The sequence below is a fragment of the Marmota marmota genome, unplaced genomic scaffold (assembly GCF_001458135.2).
Source record: "Marmota marmota marmota unplaced genomic scaffold, marMar, whole genome shotgun sequence".
Taxonomy (NCBI): Eukaryota; Metazoa; Chordata; class Mammalia; order Rodentia; family Sciuridae; genus Marmota; species Marmota marmota.
Window position 1 is genome coordinate 34,844,078 of NW_026000240.1, and position 18,484 is coordinate 34,862,561.

The following is an 18,484-nucleotide window of genomic DNA, read 5'->3' on the forward strand; positions in this document are numbered from 1 at the left end:
CAGAGAGAAAGCTGAACAGATGCACAGATACCTGCCTGGTCCCATCTCCTCTCTGGGTTCGTTCATTCACCCTGCTTCCCACCTGTGAACCCCACAACACTCACATTGCCATTCTTGCCTGAGAGCACGCACTCTTCAATGCGCTGAGGGGAGGCCGCCCAGTGGATCTGCAAGAGATGGGGGTCAGAGGGTGCAGCCTGCTGGACAGGGCCCTGTGCCCTGAGATCCCACGCCCTTATGTCCCCCATGCCCTACTTCTAAGATGGCCCTTACAATGAGGGGTTCGCGATTGATGTCATGTAGGTCCAGGGACAGCACATAGTCCTTGCTGCCCACATACATGCGGTCATGGTCCTCATCCTTGAGCAGAATTCGGTAGTCAGTGGTGTTGAGCAGGAAGTTGAAGAAGTGGGCAGTGCCTGTGGCCTTTAGCTCTGTGAGTAAAGGACAGGGCACCAGTTAGGACTTTCAGGTGACCATCCAACCACATTCCCTCTGAGAAAAAGCACTGAGGCCAAGGTGTCCCTCAGGGACCCCTCCACATCTTTGTCTTAAGTCTCTTAAATTTGATCTCCCAGAGCCTCTGTAACTTCTTCTCCAGTCCCTGACAGGCTGGGAAGAGAAAGTGGGACAGGTGGGCAGGCCAAGGAAGGAGTCACACCCAAAGCTGATTCATAGTCAGCCCTAGCCAGCACCTATGAAAGGGCAGTGGGTTTCAGGCCAGGGTGAGTGATGGCATCAAAGTGTCTTTACTCAGTGGGGGTTAATGCTCCCACGCTCAGGGTGAGGCCAGCTTCCTACATGAGCCTAAAAGGGTTAATGAGCAGGTAGGAATGGGGGTCAGGAACACATAAGACACATCCAGCATGCAGACGCTGGCATGGAGCCTAGATGCCCTATCCTCACCCTGGCTGTTCACCAGGCAGAGGACACAGTTGGTGCACAGCCAGGTCCCCACATGGTTTGAAGCAGGCTAGCAGGATTCTGAAAAGTCCTGCCATGTTGTCCAACAGACCTCTGGCTTTTTCCAGACTCCAGTGGAATGATGACTCCAATGCTAATGATGGAATACTCAGGCCACTTTGAAGTCAGAAAGAGGCTCTCTCCTTAGTGCCTGAGAGCCCCCAGGGCTGGGGCAAGTGGCTGGTTGGGTCTCTGTTTTCTATTTGGCATAAGTCTAGCAACCTTATCCCCCTTACCCCCAAGACACTGGGAAAAAAGTCCTCCTTCCTGGGGAGGAAGGACAGGAGGGAGCTCAGCCAATGACAGACACAGGACTATGAGAAGCTGCCTCTGGGAAAGCTAAGGTGTCCCCTTGGTAAGCTCCTTCTCTGCCCACCCTCACCTATCTTTAGTTCAGCAAGCGAGAAAACGTGTGATGAGGGTGAAGAATACTTGTATGCACAAGAGGCTATCGTGGCAGCACATAGAAGAGCACATGTATACACATGGTACAGGTATGTGTGCGCGTGCGTGCGTACACACACACACACACACACACACACACATCCTGCAACAGCTGAGGCACTCAGCTGGTAACCCACTTCATAGGTGGGGCAATCAAGAGGGAAGCCTGGGCCAGGCTTTAAGGCACCTGGAGGGAGAACAGCTGGGATCTGAAGCCCTGGGCACAGACTGAAGTTGGCACCAGTAGGTGGCTGTCCTTGACTGGCCCTGGCTGATCCTGACTCCAATTGTGTGCCAGGGACCCTAGGATGGGCTGGGGACTTTGCCTGAGAGTAGCTTCAGACAGGAGCTCTAAGATGTGCTGGGCTGGGCATGTAGGGTAGATGAGGTGGGCTGGGGGCCAGGAGCTCCAACAGCTGATCTGGAGTTCATGTCTGGTACTAAGACCTCACTCTGAGAGGCTGGGGGGTCAAGGTAAGGCCTTGCCCTTCCCAGACTTGACTACACAGCAACAGAGAATACAGGTGATGACCTTGGCCGGCTGCTGGGACGCAGGGACGCCAGGATGCCAAGGGATCAAAGGGCCGATTCCTGCCTGGCTATGGCCTCACCCGCCAGTCCAGCGGCGCCTCTGAAGTCCTAGGCAGGGCAGCCTGGGCACCTGTCCTGCACCTGTTGTTGGGCCACTCGGAGTCCCCCGCCTGGCCACCCAATCATAGTGACAACAGGAAAGTAAACACTCCCTTACCCCCCAGGACTGGGAAGTGGCCAGAGAGGAAGTGGGACTGCCAGCAGAGCCCCTACAGGCAGGGACAGCCCGCCAGGGGTTATTTATACCCTGGCTGGGGGCATGGCCTTGGTTATGCCCTCACTCATCCTGCTGGGCTAGGGGGTGCTTTGGGGACAATGGAGGGGTGAGGGGCAGAGCTCAAGTGGCCACGTTCAAACATAGCACCTGGGATAAGGGACGCTTCAGACATCTAGCTCCCAGAGACCCAAGCAATCAAAATCCCTACCCTCCATCCCTGCTCATCCTTGACCTCCATAATCCAGACCCTCCCCTCTGCTTGCCATGACTACCATGACCCATGCCCCAAGTCCAAAAAGACCCCAACCTACTCCCTAAGCCCCAGTATTCCCCAGCTTCCTCTGCAGGGGAAAGATTACTTGGCAAGTGAGGAACCTGAGTGCACAGAAGGGGGACAGGAGACTAGCCTTCACCCAACATCCTGTCCCTGTACCCTCTCCCCTATCTGTCCCTGGGGGGAGGTAGAGTGGTGGGCGCCTTTCACTCAATCATCAAGCACTACCACATGCAAAGCCTTGTGCTCACATATGCAGTTTATAAGTGAGGACATCAGGGAACAGAGAAGGGAAGTGACAGGCCAGAGTACAGCGGGGATGAGATTCCTACGCAGGTCTATGGCTGATGGAGGGGGAGGCCCTGGGAAGCCAGTCCTGGTGGTGGAGACCGCCTGCCAGCAGAGCCAGGACCGGAAGGTGACTCGCCCTCCATCAATAGGACACATGACTCAGGACCCTTGGACCCCTCCCAGTGGCTGCGGGATATGGCGTCAATGGCTCTGGAATTACAGGACCCTCTGGTGTCACAGGACGTGATACTTCAGTCACTGTGGAAATGGTGGCAGGGAAGTGGAGCAGGGTAAGGAAGTGATGGAACCCAAGATCAGGAGTCCTTGGCTATATGGCTCAGTTTCTAGAGAGGGCTTTGTGATCCCAGTTGGGGCACTCTGGTTCTGTGGGTCTCATTTTCCTGCCTAGGACATATCCTGGACCCTCCTAGTACTGACATTCAAATTGATCCTGAGTGGGAGTCCCTTTTTTGATCTCAGAGAAAATGATAGCCAGGCATTCTTCTGCTCTTTCCCCACTCCATGGGCATCTGTCTTGTGGGGATAGGAGAGCTGGGACAGGGTCCCAAATTCTCTGCCTGAGGAAGCAGGCTTCCTTCTAGATGTCACTATCTCTTAGAGGATATCCTCCCCCATTCCCATCCCTGCTGCCCCATTTCCTAGTGCTGGGGTGGAGAGCAGAGAGGCTATGGAGAAGGAAGGAGCTTCCTGTTGACTCAGTCCCAACCTCTACCAAATCCAGCAGGTCCCCACCCACTTCATCCACAGAAGCAGAGCTAAATCCCAAATCATTCATCCAAACTGGACTACAGAAAGGAAAACTAAAGCAGAGAGATGTAGGGGTTTCTCAGTGTCCCAGGTAGAATTAGGGCTAGGGCTCTGGCCTTATTAACCCACACCAGGAACATTCATGGCAGACGGTAGGAGAAAATAAAACAAGGAGCCCCAGGAAAGTCCTGTATTCCTAGCTGCAGAGAGGAAAACCGAGGCTCCAGGGAAAATGGTGATTATCCCAGGTCGTATATTGAAAGGTGGAATTGGTGTCTAGTACCCCCCTAACCCATACACCACAGGACAAAGGAACTGAGGGGCCATATTCATCCAAGGACCCTGGATCAGAACAGTAGCTGATCTGACCCTGGTCAAGTAGCCTTAGGTACCTTTCTCTGATACCCACAGTTTATCAGTAGAGGCCAGAACAAAAAGGTTCCAGGGGCCCCAGGTGGCATCAGTGTGGGTAGGGGCTGATGTGAACCTAGCCTGATCATATCCTCAGGTCAGGCCCACCTCAGCAACACTTGACCCCAGCGCTCATCCCTGATAGCAGGAGTGTCACCCCTCCTCCATGAACATAGCAAAACTGAGGGAGGGCTGAGGCCCAATCAAGGGTTCGTTGGAGGTCAAGATTCAAGCCCACACAAGCTTTGACCTTGGCAGGAGGGAGGGTGGTATGCCTGTGTGATGCCTCCTGGGAAGGCCCCCACCCCATCCTCTCACCAAGGCTAGGCATGAATTGGGTGGGGCAACATCCGGGAAGGATTTTCCCCTCATAGAGGAAGGAAGAGCCTTTTCTGGCATCAGACACCTCATTTCCGCAGCCATTTGCTGCCTCCAGGCCTCTCCCTCAGCCATCATACAGCCAGGATTCTGGCCCAGAATGGCCTGGCCAAGGTTCCGAGGCAAGGAACATTCTTTGTGCCTGGGGGGGCTTCATCCCAGAGGTCTCCTCATCTTTAGGAAGCAGCAGCTGATGTCTTACTTTAATAAGAGGAGGCAGTAGACAAGGACAGGCACTGAGGAAATGTGCACACAGCTCTCACCAGAGACCCCAAGTGTATGAGGGGTCTGACCCCTGTGGCCCATCTCTAGGATACCAGGTCTGCTGCCAGAGAGGCACAGTCTGCAGCAAAAAGAGGGTCTTGGAGCAGAGGTGAGCCCTCCACCCCCTTGGTTACAGCTCCACAAAGCAGGAGGGCCTGACTGACAGATTTCACCTCCCTGGAAGAGCTGGGGTCCAGAGAGTGACAGAAAGGTCTCTGCAGTCTCCCTCTGACCTCTGACTTCAGGTGGGTTAGTACAGCCCTAATCCTTAAGCTTTAGAGAAAGGGGATTGGGGGTAAAGAGGTGGGGTGTGCTGGCCTGGGTCTTTGTTAGTATATTCCATCAAGAAGACAGACCTCATGACCTTCTGAGGTCGGAAGACGTGGCAGTGACAGGAGAGTCAGGGACCAGGCAGTCTGTACTGGACACCCCCTGTGGGCTCTAGGGAGGGGGGCCGTAGCCGCTTTCACTTCCCCAAAGCTGTAAGGGGCCCCAGAGGAAAGTCCAGGACTGGACTGGCCCCCTGGCTTCCAGCCTAATCCTCTTTTAATGAGCGGCCAGCCGGAAGGCCTCAGCCCCTGGCCACAGCCCTGCAACCCTGGGAGCCCCAGCCAGTGTGAGATGGGGGCAGGGCAGCCCAGAAGCCTTTGCATTCGCGGTGTCCCCGCTCAGCACACCCAGTCCACTCCTACCCCAATGCCAAGCCTTCAACCACTGACCAGGTCAACCCAGGGTCCACCATCTGTAATGACACCTGCCTTGTGCTCTCCTGGACCTTCTTGGGCACTCACCATTTATTGGAGGCCAGGTCTTACATGGAGCTGAGCAGGGGAGGCTGCCAGTGCCGATCCCTTTCCCCACCTTGGGTGTTCTGGATAGAATCCCTGGAAGCCAGAACCAGGGTTCGGCCCTGGGCTTAAGATGCCCTTGCCTGGCGGTAGGCTCCAGGTTCCTCTGGCCCTCCTAAGTCCCTCAATACTTGCCCCCCATCTTCACTCTGGCCAGGCTTTCCAGATTGAAGATCCAGAGGCCTCCCAGGGAGCATCCACACCCACTCCCCTTCCCCTCAGGCAGGTGAGCCAGGTCGGTGCCAACAAAACCAATTAAGCCACTCTCACCCAATTAGCAACTAATTATGGCCTCATAGTCCATTCAACATAATTAACATGTAAATGACTCCTCGTGTTTATATTCAATCACTACTCTGATTGAATTTAATTTAAATGTCTGAACTGGGGATCCAGTTACTCAATTTCACCACCTAGAGCTGCCACTTCTGGGAATGTGGCTCCTCCAGGGGAGAAGAACTCAAGCCAGAGAAAGGGGTGGAGGACAGTGCCACTGATGCAGGGTCGGATGGTGGCTGTCCCTACATCCTTGGCCAGGGGGGTCAGGAAGATGATGAGGTGGGAAGAGCTTTCAGAGGGACCCTCAAGATGGAAAATCCTCTGGAACAGGGGCCTCTTCTTTTAAGGGCTACTGTAAACATCCCAGCTGTTCAGTAAACACTAAGCAGGGGTAAGAGCAGCCCAGCTGGGCTAAAACTCTGCTCTGTTCTTCCCTCCCATTTCAGTTGCTGGAGGGTGGGGGCTGGGGGCTGGGGCCTACAGGCCGAGGCATGCCGTTCCCACGACCGTTCTGCCCCAGTGCCCACCTGCTCCGCCCAGGAGGACAGGCTGGGGGCTGGCTCATCTCTGAGCCAGGAAGAGCCAGCCAGGAAGAAAGGAGCAACAAGGTCATCCCCGGGCACACATCAGCCCAGGACCAAAAGTTCCATACCTTGCACCCACAAGACCATCCAGTGACTTTGGACCCTCTGTCCCAGCAGATGAGGGCTCTCCAGTCTAAGTGCCTCCACTAACTCCTGCTCATCCCATGGCCCCCTGATACCTGATCATTCCAGGTCTGGGCTGGTGGTTCAGGAGCCATGAGGTTCTACATAGATACTTAATGGTGTGAACCTATGAGAATACACGTGGGGGCTGGGGTTGTGGCTCAAGCAGTAACGCGATCGCCTGCCATGCGTGGGGCGCTGGGTTCGATCCTCAGCACCACATAAAATAAAATAAAGATGTTGTGTCCACCGAAAACTGAAAAATAAATATTAAAAAAAAAAAGAGAGAGAGAGAGAGAACACACGTGGGCATTTGCAGGGTGGGCAGAGGCCAATGCCTGGGCTATCCTTGGGAAGGACACAGTATGATCAAGAGAAGTCCTGGTGCGGGGGTGGGAGGAGGTGACCAGGGCCTGACAGGTGGATCACACAGGAATGTGTCCCAGGAAAGGTAAAGGGGTAGGGAGAGAGGTTGGTCCTAAGGTGAAAGGCTTGCTCTGATCCATTTCTCAGGTGGAGAGAGTAAAAGGGCCTTCAGAGATGCTTCCAGTTCCAGAGGCCCCAGGGGCCCACTCCTCCTCCCACATTCCAGACCTGGCCCGGAAACCCCTCATTCCTTCCTCCACCACCACCTCCTCCTCCCAGTGACTACAAAAGACAACAAACTCTCCATGGCTCATTTACTCCGATAAATCACCCAGCTGGACAGGCCAGGATGGGACGACAGGCTGGTGGGTGTCAAGACCCTCCCCCTGCCCTGGGCCCAGCCCCCATCCCTGCTGCCCTCCTTGGACTCCTGTAGAACCCGAAACCTCTTCACATCACCCTCATAGGATGCCAAAGACAGTTTAGCCCCCTTGTCAATATATTCTGATGGGGAAAACTAAAGCATAGAGATCCGGGCTCAAGGTCAGCTTTGAGGCTGTGGCAAGGCTAGATCAGAAGCCCAAGCAGGTCTAAGCGGGCAGCCAATTAAGAGAAGGCAACGGGTATGGCACACAGGCCTAGTGCTGGTAGAGGAAGGGGTTGATCAAAATGATATTGCAAGCATCCCTGGACTGAGGCCACCTCAAGGGCCAACCACCCAGCTTCAGTGTTTGCAGGAGTCCACAAGTCCCCCAAATTCGAGGCACTGCTCTGCTAGTTGTAATGTATAATGTAATGGGGGGAAAACCAGGGCTCAGAGAGGCTAAGGCACTTGTCTGAGGTCACACAGTCAACAAGGATAGAATTGAGGGTTTGTCTGCCTTCAGGGCCACGCTGACTAGCTGATACAAAGCTGAGGACTCTGCCCATGGAGGGAAATAAGGGCATCCACACTGGGCCCCAAGTCGGAAGAAATAAGGTTCTTGGCTCGTTGCTATAACTTCAGAGGAAAGACCAAATTGGGGTAGGAAGTCGGAGAAGGTTAGTGTTAGGAGTGGGTGAAAGCAAGTGGGGAAGAGGGAGGGAGGAAAGAAGGAAGAGTGGGGGAAGGGAGTCTGGAGCTGAGGTGTCCAGGCCCCAAGGGCTTGTGGATCCTTGCTTTGGGTTGGTCTCTGCCCTACACAGTAATGTACCAGCTGGTTAGCTCTTGTCCCTCCTGTAAGAATGCCACAGTGGCCCTAGCAGAGCCTCGTCCCCCACCACAGACTGGTTCCCTGGATCGTACACCAGCAGCCACTGCCCAAACCCCATTCTCTGCTAGGTCAGGACCAGTGGCCATGGTCTGGAGCCCAGGAGGACTCTACCCTCTCCCCCGGCAGCCTGGGTGCGGGGCTGCAGGCCTGCCAAGCGCAGGCGCCCACGTGAGCTGGGCTTTGGATTGAGGCTGCAGCCTTCTGGCATCCAGACCTCTGGCAAAGGCCCTCTTGCTATTTCTAAGAAAAATGCAGCAGGAATCCTCTCTGCTTCTCCAAGGGCTCCCTTGAGACAGGGCTCAGATTCCCAGGACAGCACCAGGCCAGGAGAGGCAAACACATTCTCTGCCCTGCTGTGTAGATGCCTGAGTGAGCAGCCCAAGTCTGGCCACCCTAACACAAGCTGCAGGAGCCACAACAATATCCACAGAGGGAGTCACTGGAGGTGATCAGGTGCCCCAACCAGGCTCTAAGTTGATCTCAGCAGGAGGCTACTTCCAAGGCACCCACTCTCCCCCAAATGCATCTCTATCATTAGAATTTTCCCACCATCCATAATTAGTACCTCTGCCATAAGAAAAGAGCTAAAAGTCACTGCATGCCCCTCACCCCTGCTTTTCCCTCTCTATAATCTCCTTTCCTCTGAGATGCTGTCTCCTCCAGATGAAGCTTGCCAGATACCTGGATGCTAGTGATAGGAATTCCCCTCCTGACCCCATCCATCCAGCCTGCAGAGCTCAGGGTCCTTCTTGCAGTTCTTTCCAAGTACCATCCCCCTAAACAAAACCTAGAATTCCAGAGGGAGAGGTGTGTTCATCTTGGGGCACTCTCCCTCCTCATCTGTCAACCACCATCCTGGTCACTGAGACTTCCTTCACTGCTAGGGCAATAACAGTATTCATCCCCATTTTGCAGGAAGTAGTGTGAGCAGAGAAGTACACTACTCAGGGTCTACCCCATACCAGGTCATAAGCAAAGCAGCCTGAGCCTTTGGGATGCTGTTTCTAGGGAGTAACTACCAATCCTACTTTTCATGAGGGGAAACCAGGGTTCAGAGAGGCTAAGGCACTTGTCTGAGGTCACACAGTCAACCTCAGAGGTTTGTCTGCCTTCAGGGCCAGCCAGCTTAACCGCCACCACCTCTGCACCATAACAAATTTAAGTGTTCTATTCAGCCCTGGGTGTGGAGCTGGCAGGCTCCCAGAGTCAGGGGTCAGAAAGTTATAGCCCTGAAGCCACCTTCTGAGCTATCACTACCTCTGGAAGGATCAAGGGGTCAGAAGTGCTTACACACAGGTGCAGATAGCCACAAGGCCCCTCTGAGGCTGGCTGCCTCTTGAGCCACAGGGTGAAAGATGCCTTTATGGGCCAGGGTGAGATTTTTATCCTGGTGGTTTCTCTTTAAATTCTTTACGATTACGAAGCGGTGGGGGCTGCCAAGGAACATGATTTACTCCTTGAGCATGCACCAGCTCCATGCTCAGTGCCAAGGGAAGCTGGAGCCAGGCAGGGAGGGGCGGGCAACATGCCAGGGAGCTGGAGACGAGGCCTGTGCTGTGGAGGCCCAACCAGTGGCAGTCCCATCCAAAGCGTGGCTGGACCTGGATGGGCAACAACTGAAGGCCCCAGCCCATGGTCTGACTGAGTCAGACTGGGCCTCACACAAGTTCTTGGATAAATTCAATGACCCTGTCTCTACTTTCTCCATGGGCCAATTGTCATCCTGGCTCATCCTGGAATACACACCGATCCCTATCAGATTAGTTCCACCTGACCCCAGGTCAGCTTCCTGAGGCCACTCTTGGCCTCAGAGCTCCTGGGTCTCTTCCTTCTACTCTGCAATTGAAAGCTCTGTGTCCCGGTTTGGCTGGCCATGGAGCCCCCGAGGGGCAAGAACAGGTCATCTAGCTCTCCAGCCTTATTCCCATCCCCATCCCCACCCCAGTAGCTAAGCCTGGTTCCAAGGCTGCAGGCCTTCCACCTTAACCCCTATTGTGACCTCTCCTGACTTCCAACCTTGTCATTTCCGAACAAGATCTGGCAACCTTGGTCCTCGGATGCACATGCAAATGATGTGAATGGTACTACTCTTCTGAGCCATTCTCCACCCAGAACCTAGGCCAAGGCAGGTGGGAGAGCAGCGACCAGCCCCACCCATTTACCCTGACTCAGGAAGGAGTCAGCTACACCTCGGGTCAGAGAGGGCCCAGATGCAGAGAGGCTCTGGACACCAAAGCCCCTTTTCTTTGGGGTCCTGGTTGTCTCATGTCTGACTTAAGAGGGCTTCTTGGCAGACACTGTTCAGTAGAATTACAGCCTGAAAATAAGCAAACTCTGATTCTGCTCCTTTAGTAGACAGAAGACAAGAGGAACCTGCCAGTGCCACACCAGCCCTTTCCTCAGGAAACAATACTATGACCACTGAAGCTGGCTCTGCAGGATCCTAGAACCCAAGCTGTAACTCATGGCTACAGGTTGTGCCACAGCATCACCAGGACCCCACCCTCCACTCTCAGTCCTGGAACAGGTTTAGGCATCAAGCAGAGCCAGGCACAATTTCAATCTTCCACCTTGGTGACCTGGGAAGCCCCTCTGAGCCTCCTTCTCACAGGTAACTAACTGGGCAGCCTCTGCTCAGGCCTGGGAGAGACTACAGCCTGGTTATCACAATAGGCACCTACCCACACTTATTTCCATTATTTTCATCTTTCCTGACCTCCCCTCACAAGGTGACCCTTTGTTCCTTCTCCTTTTTCCTGCCTCAGTTTTCCTCATAGTCCAACTGCCTGCCATCACAAGATCCCTCTCTCCAACCAAACATCTTTTGACCCCAAGTCCTGGCCAAAGCTAGTCCAGGCAGCAGCAGTGCATTGAAGGGCGGCTTCCTGGGAAAAAGTAAACACTCCCCAAGCTAAACAAAGGACCGGGCAGGGCCTTGCACCTCCCTACTGTTGCAGGGGATGGAGGTGGTACCCCAGGGCCTAGAGTCATCTCAGGGTAGGAAAAAGAAAAGCTTTTTCATGGAGACCGTCTGTGACTCTGGGTGAAAGGGACTTCAGACCTTGGGAAAGTGGGGAGGGGAAGAGGGCCCCATGAATTCTCCAGAACCCAGAACTAAGAATCAAAGAGCACTTTGCCAACTCCTGAAAAACTGTCCCATTTTACCCCTCACTTGGACCTGACCTTGTCTGTGCTGCTGATGGAAGCTAAGGAGATGGGCCATAGGAGTTACCAATTTGAATGAACTCTGGGCCCCTTTGCCCTCACAACCTTCTAGTTCTAAATCTGGCTGGGGTGCCTGGGCGGGTAGGGCAGCAAGCCCAAGTCTGGCACCAGTTCCTGCCTTTGTTCCTTTATCTGGCCTGAACAGTGTGACCCCTTATGCCAGCACCTCTGCTTTGGAGGGTCTAGCCCTACCCAGGCTAGAACTGGTACTCCTGCCTGCAGCAGGACTCAGGGAAGGAGAGGTCCACCCTGGATCCTTGAGGCCTGGGCTGCCAGTTGCTATATCTATCCAAGCACAGAAGGAGAAACTGAGTCATGGAACCCAAGTGGCCAGTGGTGCTTCTGAGAACAACCTTTTCTATGCCCCTCCTGTGTACCCTGGAAGGAAAAACTCCCTTCCCCATTTCCCAGCATGTAGCCTAGCTGTGGGAGCCCAATTTCTCTAGGCCTTGGTCTTCATTTTTTTTCCACAAGCATTTGGTGAGGGCCTTCTCCTCACTGAGGGACACTTGTATATATATATATATATATAATCAGCTGAGATCATTCAGCATGGAGGATTCAAAGCGTCCAGTGCACAGTGCACACTGGCTCCCCAGGGCACTGATCAACTGAATATCCATTGTCTTTTCAGCTGTCTACCTGAGAGCACCTCGTCTCATCCACAGCAGTCACCAGCATTCAGCCAGGGCCAGGTGCACAATAGGTGCCCAAAAATCTGCTAAATTGAAGCAATTAAGCGAAATACTAGAATGCAGGGCAGGTGGGGACAGGGACGGTCATTCTCTGCTGGTAAACCTGCCTGAGGAGGGGGTGGCCCCAGACAACCTCCAGCCCCACCCCAGTCCTCCACAGCATGGGGCACCCTAGGCTGGTTGCCAGCAAGCATGGCTTTTAGTCACTGTGGGTGTCGGCTTCAGAACTAATTGAGAGGGAATCGACCCAACAAGATGTGGGCGCTGGCAAGGCCAGGACACCAGGGTTCTATTTCTGGCCTCGCTTCTGCCTCTTGCTTGACTGACCTTGGCTCTGCCCTTGCTTGAGACTCAGTTTCTCTCTCTGGAAAACAGGAACAAAAGCCTTTGCCCCTTTACCCCTGGAGGTCCAAGAAGGTTAAAAGGAATGTCTTGTCCTCCCTGTTTCCTTGTGTGGATAATAACAAGAATAATACCCAGAGTGGACACAGGATCCCTAGGGTATGGAGCCCAAGCCACCCCTCCCTGCCTCTGTGAGGGAAGGAGACACTCCACTGGCCCTGCAGACACCCTGGGCAGGGAAGGACTGAGGAGTGGACCTGACCCCTTCAAGATTTATTAATCTATTCTGAAGAATTCCACCAGGGAAGGGTGGAGGTATCAGCAGAATAAATATCTCACCTACCCAAGCCTAGGAAAGGGGGGTGCTTTTCTAACCCGAATGGATTAACTCTTCTCTGATCATTTCCCAGGCCGTACTGAGGACTCCCTCCAGGCCCATCCTCAGAAATTCCAGAAGTGAGGGGCTAGGAAAGCTGATGATAGGCAGCTCACTCCCCACTCTTTCCATCTAGTTGCCTGGGTGGCATGAGGCCAGGGAGGGGCCCTATGAGGGAGGGGGAACATTTGGTAAGATGGGGGCTGGGTCTCAGCCAAGCCTGAGGAAGGAAAGGTCAGCCCAGCCTTTCAATATGGCTGCCCGGAAATCTGGCCAGCCAAGGCTGAGTTGGCCCCACCCAGGGCAGAGGAGGCTGGACAAAGTTACCTCTGGCCAGAGAACAGCTGGGGCTGAGAACTCAGCAATGACCCCGGCATGGCCACTGCCCCTCTCCCCAGGCTCAGGTTGGACTCTAGAGGCCACATCCTTCATTGAGGAAGTTGCTAGCCAGGTGAGCTATATGTCCTCTTGGGTGTGTACACCATGTATTCTATTCACCTGCCCAAGTGGGTTAGATGCAAAGATGATGGAGCTAGGGAACTAGCTGCAGACCCCAACACATCATTAAAACCTTCCAATGGCACTGGGTATGGTGGCATGCACCTGTGGTCACAGCTACTCAAGAGGACGGAGGATTGCTGGAGCCCAGGGGTTTTTAATCAGCCTGGGAATACAGTGTGGCCTCATTACAAAACAAACAAGCAAATAAAATAAAAGACAAACAAACAAATAAAAACCCTTCCAGTGATTCTCCAATCAAAGTCTCACCAGGGATCCAGGGAGCGAGGTCTCTCATAATAGCATGAGTTTTCCCTGAACCTATAACAGGCCACAGTGACTGACTCCCAGATTCCTGGGAACCCCTCCCCCTTGGAGATCATAGGAAGGCTCCTTGGAACCCATGCTCCAACAGGGGAGGTCCTGCTCCTCCAGCTTGGTGAGGCTCCAGTGTCTGCCTCAATGCCTCCACCCAGGGGTTGCCTAGGACACCAGCATACACTACAAAGCAGTTGCAGGTTTAGAAGGAATAACATACCCATTTCCTCAGCTGTCACCTTCAGGGAATCAGAGACGGATTCCCTGAACACCGTGAGCCACATAGCCCAGGAACATAGATGCCCAGACTCTGGACCCTTTGTCAAAATATTTAAGTGGTCTAGTCTCCAGCCTTTTCCAGCAAGACTCCATCTCCTATGTTGCCCTTCCCACCATGCCCAGGAAAACCCACGTGGCTGTACAATCTGTCCCTTTTTTGCCCCGACCCTTCTTCTCTTTCTTGTGCAGTGGAGTCAAGTGCTCTGAAGAAAGAAAGATTTCTGGGGAAGATCAAGGCAGCGTCTTACCTTTGTATGAGAGCCGGACGCGGGGAGTGGCCTGGAAGTGGTCTTGGGTAGGGGTGGCTGACCAGACCCCAGTCAGTAGGGAAGCCCAGAGGAGGAGACCAGTGACAAGCATTGTGGGAGGGGCCTAGGGCCCAGGAAGCAGGCTTGGTCTCTGGACACCTAGGAGAGGAACAAGATTGGAATGTATGAAATACATGAGGGATTCCCTCCTTACCAACATTTCCCTTATTCAATTTCTGCCCAAGGTACCTCAGTTTCCCTACCTGAACAAAAAGAGCAATGGTGGGGGGGGGTCTTCACGTTTACACACCCCACTTGGGGCCATGAATGCTCCAGTGTGCAGACCTGATATATGCTCTTCTGCCTTTGTCTGGGAAAGTGTCACAGACAAACAAGACCAGGCCATGGTGGGTGGCTTGGGATCACCAGAGCTAATGAGGAGCAGCTGGAGACTTAAATTCTTCCCCTCATAGAATCCTGAATTACATTCAAAGGGTCTAGCATGAGCAAGTGATCTTGGAGCCCTATCCAATCCCCAGTAGGCTCTCTCCCCTGCACCCACTGCCAGTGAAGTGGACTCATTTTCTCTCTCCCACCTTGAGCAATGGAGGAAGAGATGGGTTTCATCCCTGACTGCTCTAGCCAAAGTTTTCCTCCCAGTGGATGCAAGGAAATCTGGACCTGATTATTGGTGTGTGGAGAAGCACGGGAGAGAACTGGGAGGATGAGCAAGACACACACAGACAGCCTAAAGCAGAAGGGACAGCATCAGCAAGAAAAAGAGATGTACAGAATAGCAGGGCTCAATTTTATTAAAATCAAAGCAGGAAGGACCCAGGTCAGACAGGCAGAAGGACTTCCTGCCAGGAAAAGTTCCAGTTTTGACCCTAGAGGGTGAAGAAGGGGAGTTAGGATGGCCAGTGGGCCTGGGGCAGGGTATGAGATGGCTGAATTATCTCCTTCAGACCCCCCACATCCTTAGCAGATCCAAGTTTCAATACTATGTTTTTCAAATATTGTCTCCCCAGGCAGGCTGGCTGTTGGGTAAACGCAGCCCAGCACCAGTTGTCAGAACATATTGCTCCCTCCCGGCACAAACCAGCGCCAACTCCTACCACCCCCAACACACACACACACACACACACACACACACACACGGAAGCATGGGTTGGGGGGGTCATCAAGAATGATAATGTAAGCCCCATTCCTTAGTCTGCCCTGTCTGTTCCCAGGGAGGTAAGACCCAGGCCCATTTCTAAGACACTTTTGGGGGTGGGGGCACTGTGGCCTATTACGCCCCTGACATTGCTAACCAATGCTGAGGCAAGAACCAGGCATCACATCGGACTCTTAGGCCTCACTGGACAGACCCTCATGCCCTCCCAAGACCCACATCCCCTGAGCTCTTTCCTCTCCTGCCAAGGCAAACCACTCATGATTCCTCAAACAGGAAGTACAGCTTCAGGCCTCCTGGCTTATTCCTCATGTGGTGCTCTCTGTGGGAACATGGCTCCAGAATGCCTGGCACACCTCTCATGTTCCTTAAGATATCCTCCATCCCAGATGCTCCCTCTTGAGGAGGCCAGTTGGGGGTGGGGAGAATCAGAACCAGCCCCTCCCCCCAGTCTGCTGGGGCACAAAGCTAGTGCTGACGGAAAAGCAGGCTCTGATAAGGGGGACAGGTGGGAGAAAGGGCTGTGCAACCTCCCTCACCCACCTGGGAGGCCCCCCACTAACAGTCTTGGATGTACACACTTCCATACCTGCATGCCTATGCACGTCCTCAGAGGCATGACTTTGCTCAAGAACTTGACCTGCTAGTGGGGTGGGGCTCAGGAAAGCTGGGAGATACTGTCCTGGCTTGGGAGGATGCATTCTCAGTCCCTTTGAGAGCTTTGATTCTATGTAGCAGGGGGCTCATGTCAATCTGCCTCCCATCTACCCCTTCCCCATGACCTCATTTTTCTTGCATCCATTTTCATGGTGACAAAGGTCAGGGTCACCAAGGACAGAAGTTAGATTCACCCAAGGTGTCCAGGAAGGTGGGGGACTTCCCACAGTGCCCCTACAGGGACCTCCTACAATGCTCTGGCCCTTGAGAGAGGTGAATGGGGGATGCGAAGTCTGCTGGGGTCTCAGGCCTAAGTCCAGGCTCCCTCTTTAGCCTAATGATGGCAGAAAGAAGGAGAAGGAAGGAAGAAGAGGGAAAGGACTGAAAGGGAAAGGGGGAGGAGGTTTCCACAGTCCCTTCCCCTCTGTCAGCCCCTAGATGCCTTCTACTTGGCCCCAGCCCCCTAAAAGCCCCCAAATCGGAACAGATTCAAATGGGTGGACAGAGAAGGAACAGCCACCGCCACCTGGGAGCCCACCAGGAGGAGGAGGGCTGAGAGGGAGGAGGAAAACTGGCGGGAGGGAGTAAGGGAGGGAGGAGGAGAGAGGGAGGAGGAGAGAGGGAGGAGAGAGGGAGGGACGGAGGAGAGACGCCTGAACAAAGAAACGAGGAGCTGGGGCTGGCAAGGGGTGCAGGGAAGGGGCGGCTAGAGGAAGAGGTCCGGAGGCACCTGGGGGCTGGACAGGGGGCCAGGTGGTCGAATTGTCCAGCCTGATCCAGACCTCCCAAGCTCAGTGAGGGGTGGGGGGTGGACAGCCTGCCTCAGGAAAGGGAGGTTGGCTCTTCTGAACTGAGAACTGCCTAGATGGAAATAAGACAGAAACAGGGGCTGTGGGGGAACATGGGGAGGAAATTATTAAGAGCACCCCACCAGCTACTCAACCCCTCAGATATAAACCACCCACCCACCCCCCAGCTCCCTCCTGGCGGCTGGCTCCCCCTCCCCCAACACCTCATGGACCAGGAAGCAAAGCAGCCCCAGCATAGCTGGGACTGAAACCCCGCTTTTGTGGCCAGGGTTTTCCAGTCAAGGTCACCTGGGCCTGGCTCCATCCTCCCCCCACCCCAAGGTATGCAGAGCAGCAAGGACTGAAGCTAGGGCTGCTGGCCTTCTCTCTGGCCCCCACCTCTGCACTTCCGGGCTTGGCTTCTTCAGAACTGAGGGGGAGCAGTTGGGGTAGGTATGCCTATGCCCTTGTCTTGCCCAGACACTATACCCCGTGGGGTCCAGGCACACCCCCTGAGTAGCCTGGGAAGAGGCCCCAGCTCCATCTAACAACGCTGGGCTGGGATGAGTCTCCTGATCCCTGGTCAGTTTTCCCATTTCTGCAACTAGGATAGTGGCTTCTGGGAGACAAACTGGATGAATTCAGAAGGACAAGGGGTCTCCAACCTGGCTCAGCTCCAGGGTGAACACACTGGTGCCTTCCATTTGTCCTCTCTCCAGGTGGCAAAATGCAGCTATCTCAAAAATCAGGAGTTATTTATCCATCAAGGTCCCCAGTTCTAGTTCCAAAGGACTCCTCTTGCCAGCACTACCTAATTCCTGGGCCACCCTGACATCCTCCTGTCCTACTTGCTCCAGGCAAGCCCATCAAGCCCCTATTGACCCTGTTACACTTAAGTAGTGGGGCCCTGGGTTCAAACAGGGGCTTGACTGCAGGATCACTTCCACTTCCACATGCAGGGGACCCATAAACCCAAGCAGGACTCCCTGCTGTAAAAGCAAACCCAAGATGCAGCTGAGGGTCAAGGGGATGGCAAAATGCTAGGAGAAAAACCTCTGAGTTGGCTGTGTTCCTGCCCTACTGATCAGGGCAAACCCCTACCCCCGTGGGTGCTGCCAGTATAGCGCTTTCCTTCTGACTGACCCGGTCTTCAGATAGGGACACTGAGGCAGGGCAGGCGTACCTAATGCAGAAGAGTGCTGCCTCAGGCGTTAATGGGAAAGAAAACTGAAAACAGGAGAAGGGGACTCGGAACTCCAGCTCCAGGAGCGTGAGGGTGAAGATATCCACCTATTCGGATCCCTGCGGGTGGGGGAAAAAGTTGCTTTGCACACTGGTGACCCCACAGGCCACATCACCCAAACATCCATGCATCATTATACAGCCCCAGAGCTAAGGGGTCCGGGCCGCCGGGACAGGTACGAAGCCCACCCTAGTCCTGTAGCCTCCTGCGTCTTCGGGCAGTGCCTCGGCTTGCCGAGTCTAGCTCACTGGACACTTCTGCAGAGTTGCAGTGCCGCGGATCCCAGAGGGGTCGCGGGGTGGCCCGGCCGCCTGCCCACTCCCTCCGGTTACCGCTGCACTCACCTTTTCTGAGGCGGCGGGGCCTGGGCGCCCGGGCGGTGTCGACCGCAGTGGTGGCGGAGCGGCTCTTGTTGGGCCGGCCCGCTCTAGCGGCCCCCCGGGGCCATGGCCCTGCCCGCGCCCTCTTGCCGCTGCGCTTGAGCACAGATCCACACCGGGGCCGCGGCTTTAACTGGTTCCGCGGGCTTGGGGCACGTCAGCAGCCGAGGCCCCGGGCCCCAGCCCGGGCCATGGGAAGGATCAGGG

General features: G+C 54.5%; 1 protein-coding gene across 4 annotated transcripts in view; it reads right to left on the reverse strand.

Annotated features, from left to right (window-relative positions):
* Positions 1-18,484, reverse strand: part of Sema3f (semaphorin 3F) — a 29,085-nt gene extending 10,601 nt beyond the window's left edge. For 2 of the 4 annotated variants that reach the window (XM_015487164.2, XM_015487161.2), the window contains exons 1-4: positions 18,242-18,484; positions 14,036-14,194; positions 274-434; positions 105-167 (exon numbers count right to left, since the gene is read on the reverse strand). In XM_015487164.2, the coding sequence (XP_015342650.1) occupies positions 105-167; positions 274-434; positions 14,036-14,147 (336 nt within the window). In that variant the 5' untranslated portion in view covers positions 14,148-14,194; positions 18,242-18,484. Of the gene's footprint in view, positions 1-104; positions 168-273; positions 435-14,035; positions 14,195-14,298; positions 14,563-17,837; positions 17,957-18,241 lie in introns of those variants that run through there. The other 2 variants (XM_015487162.1, XM_015487163.2) reach the window with 2 other exon arrangements.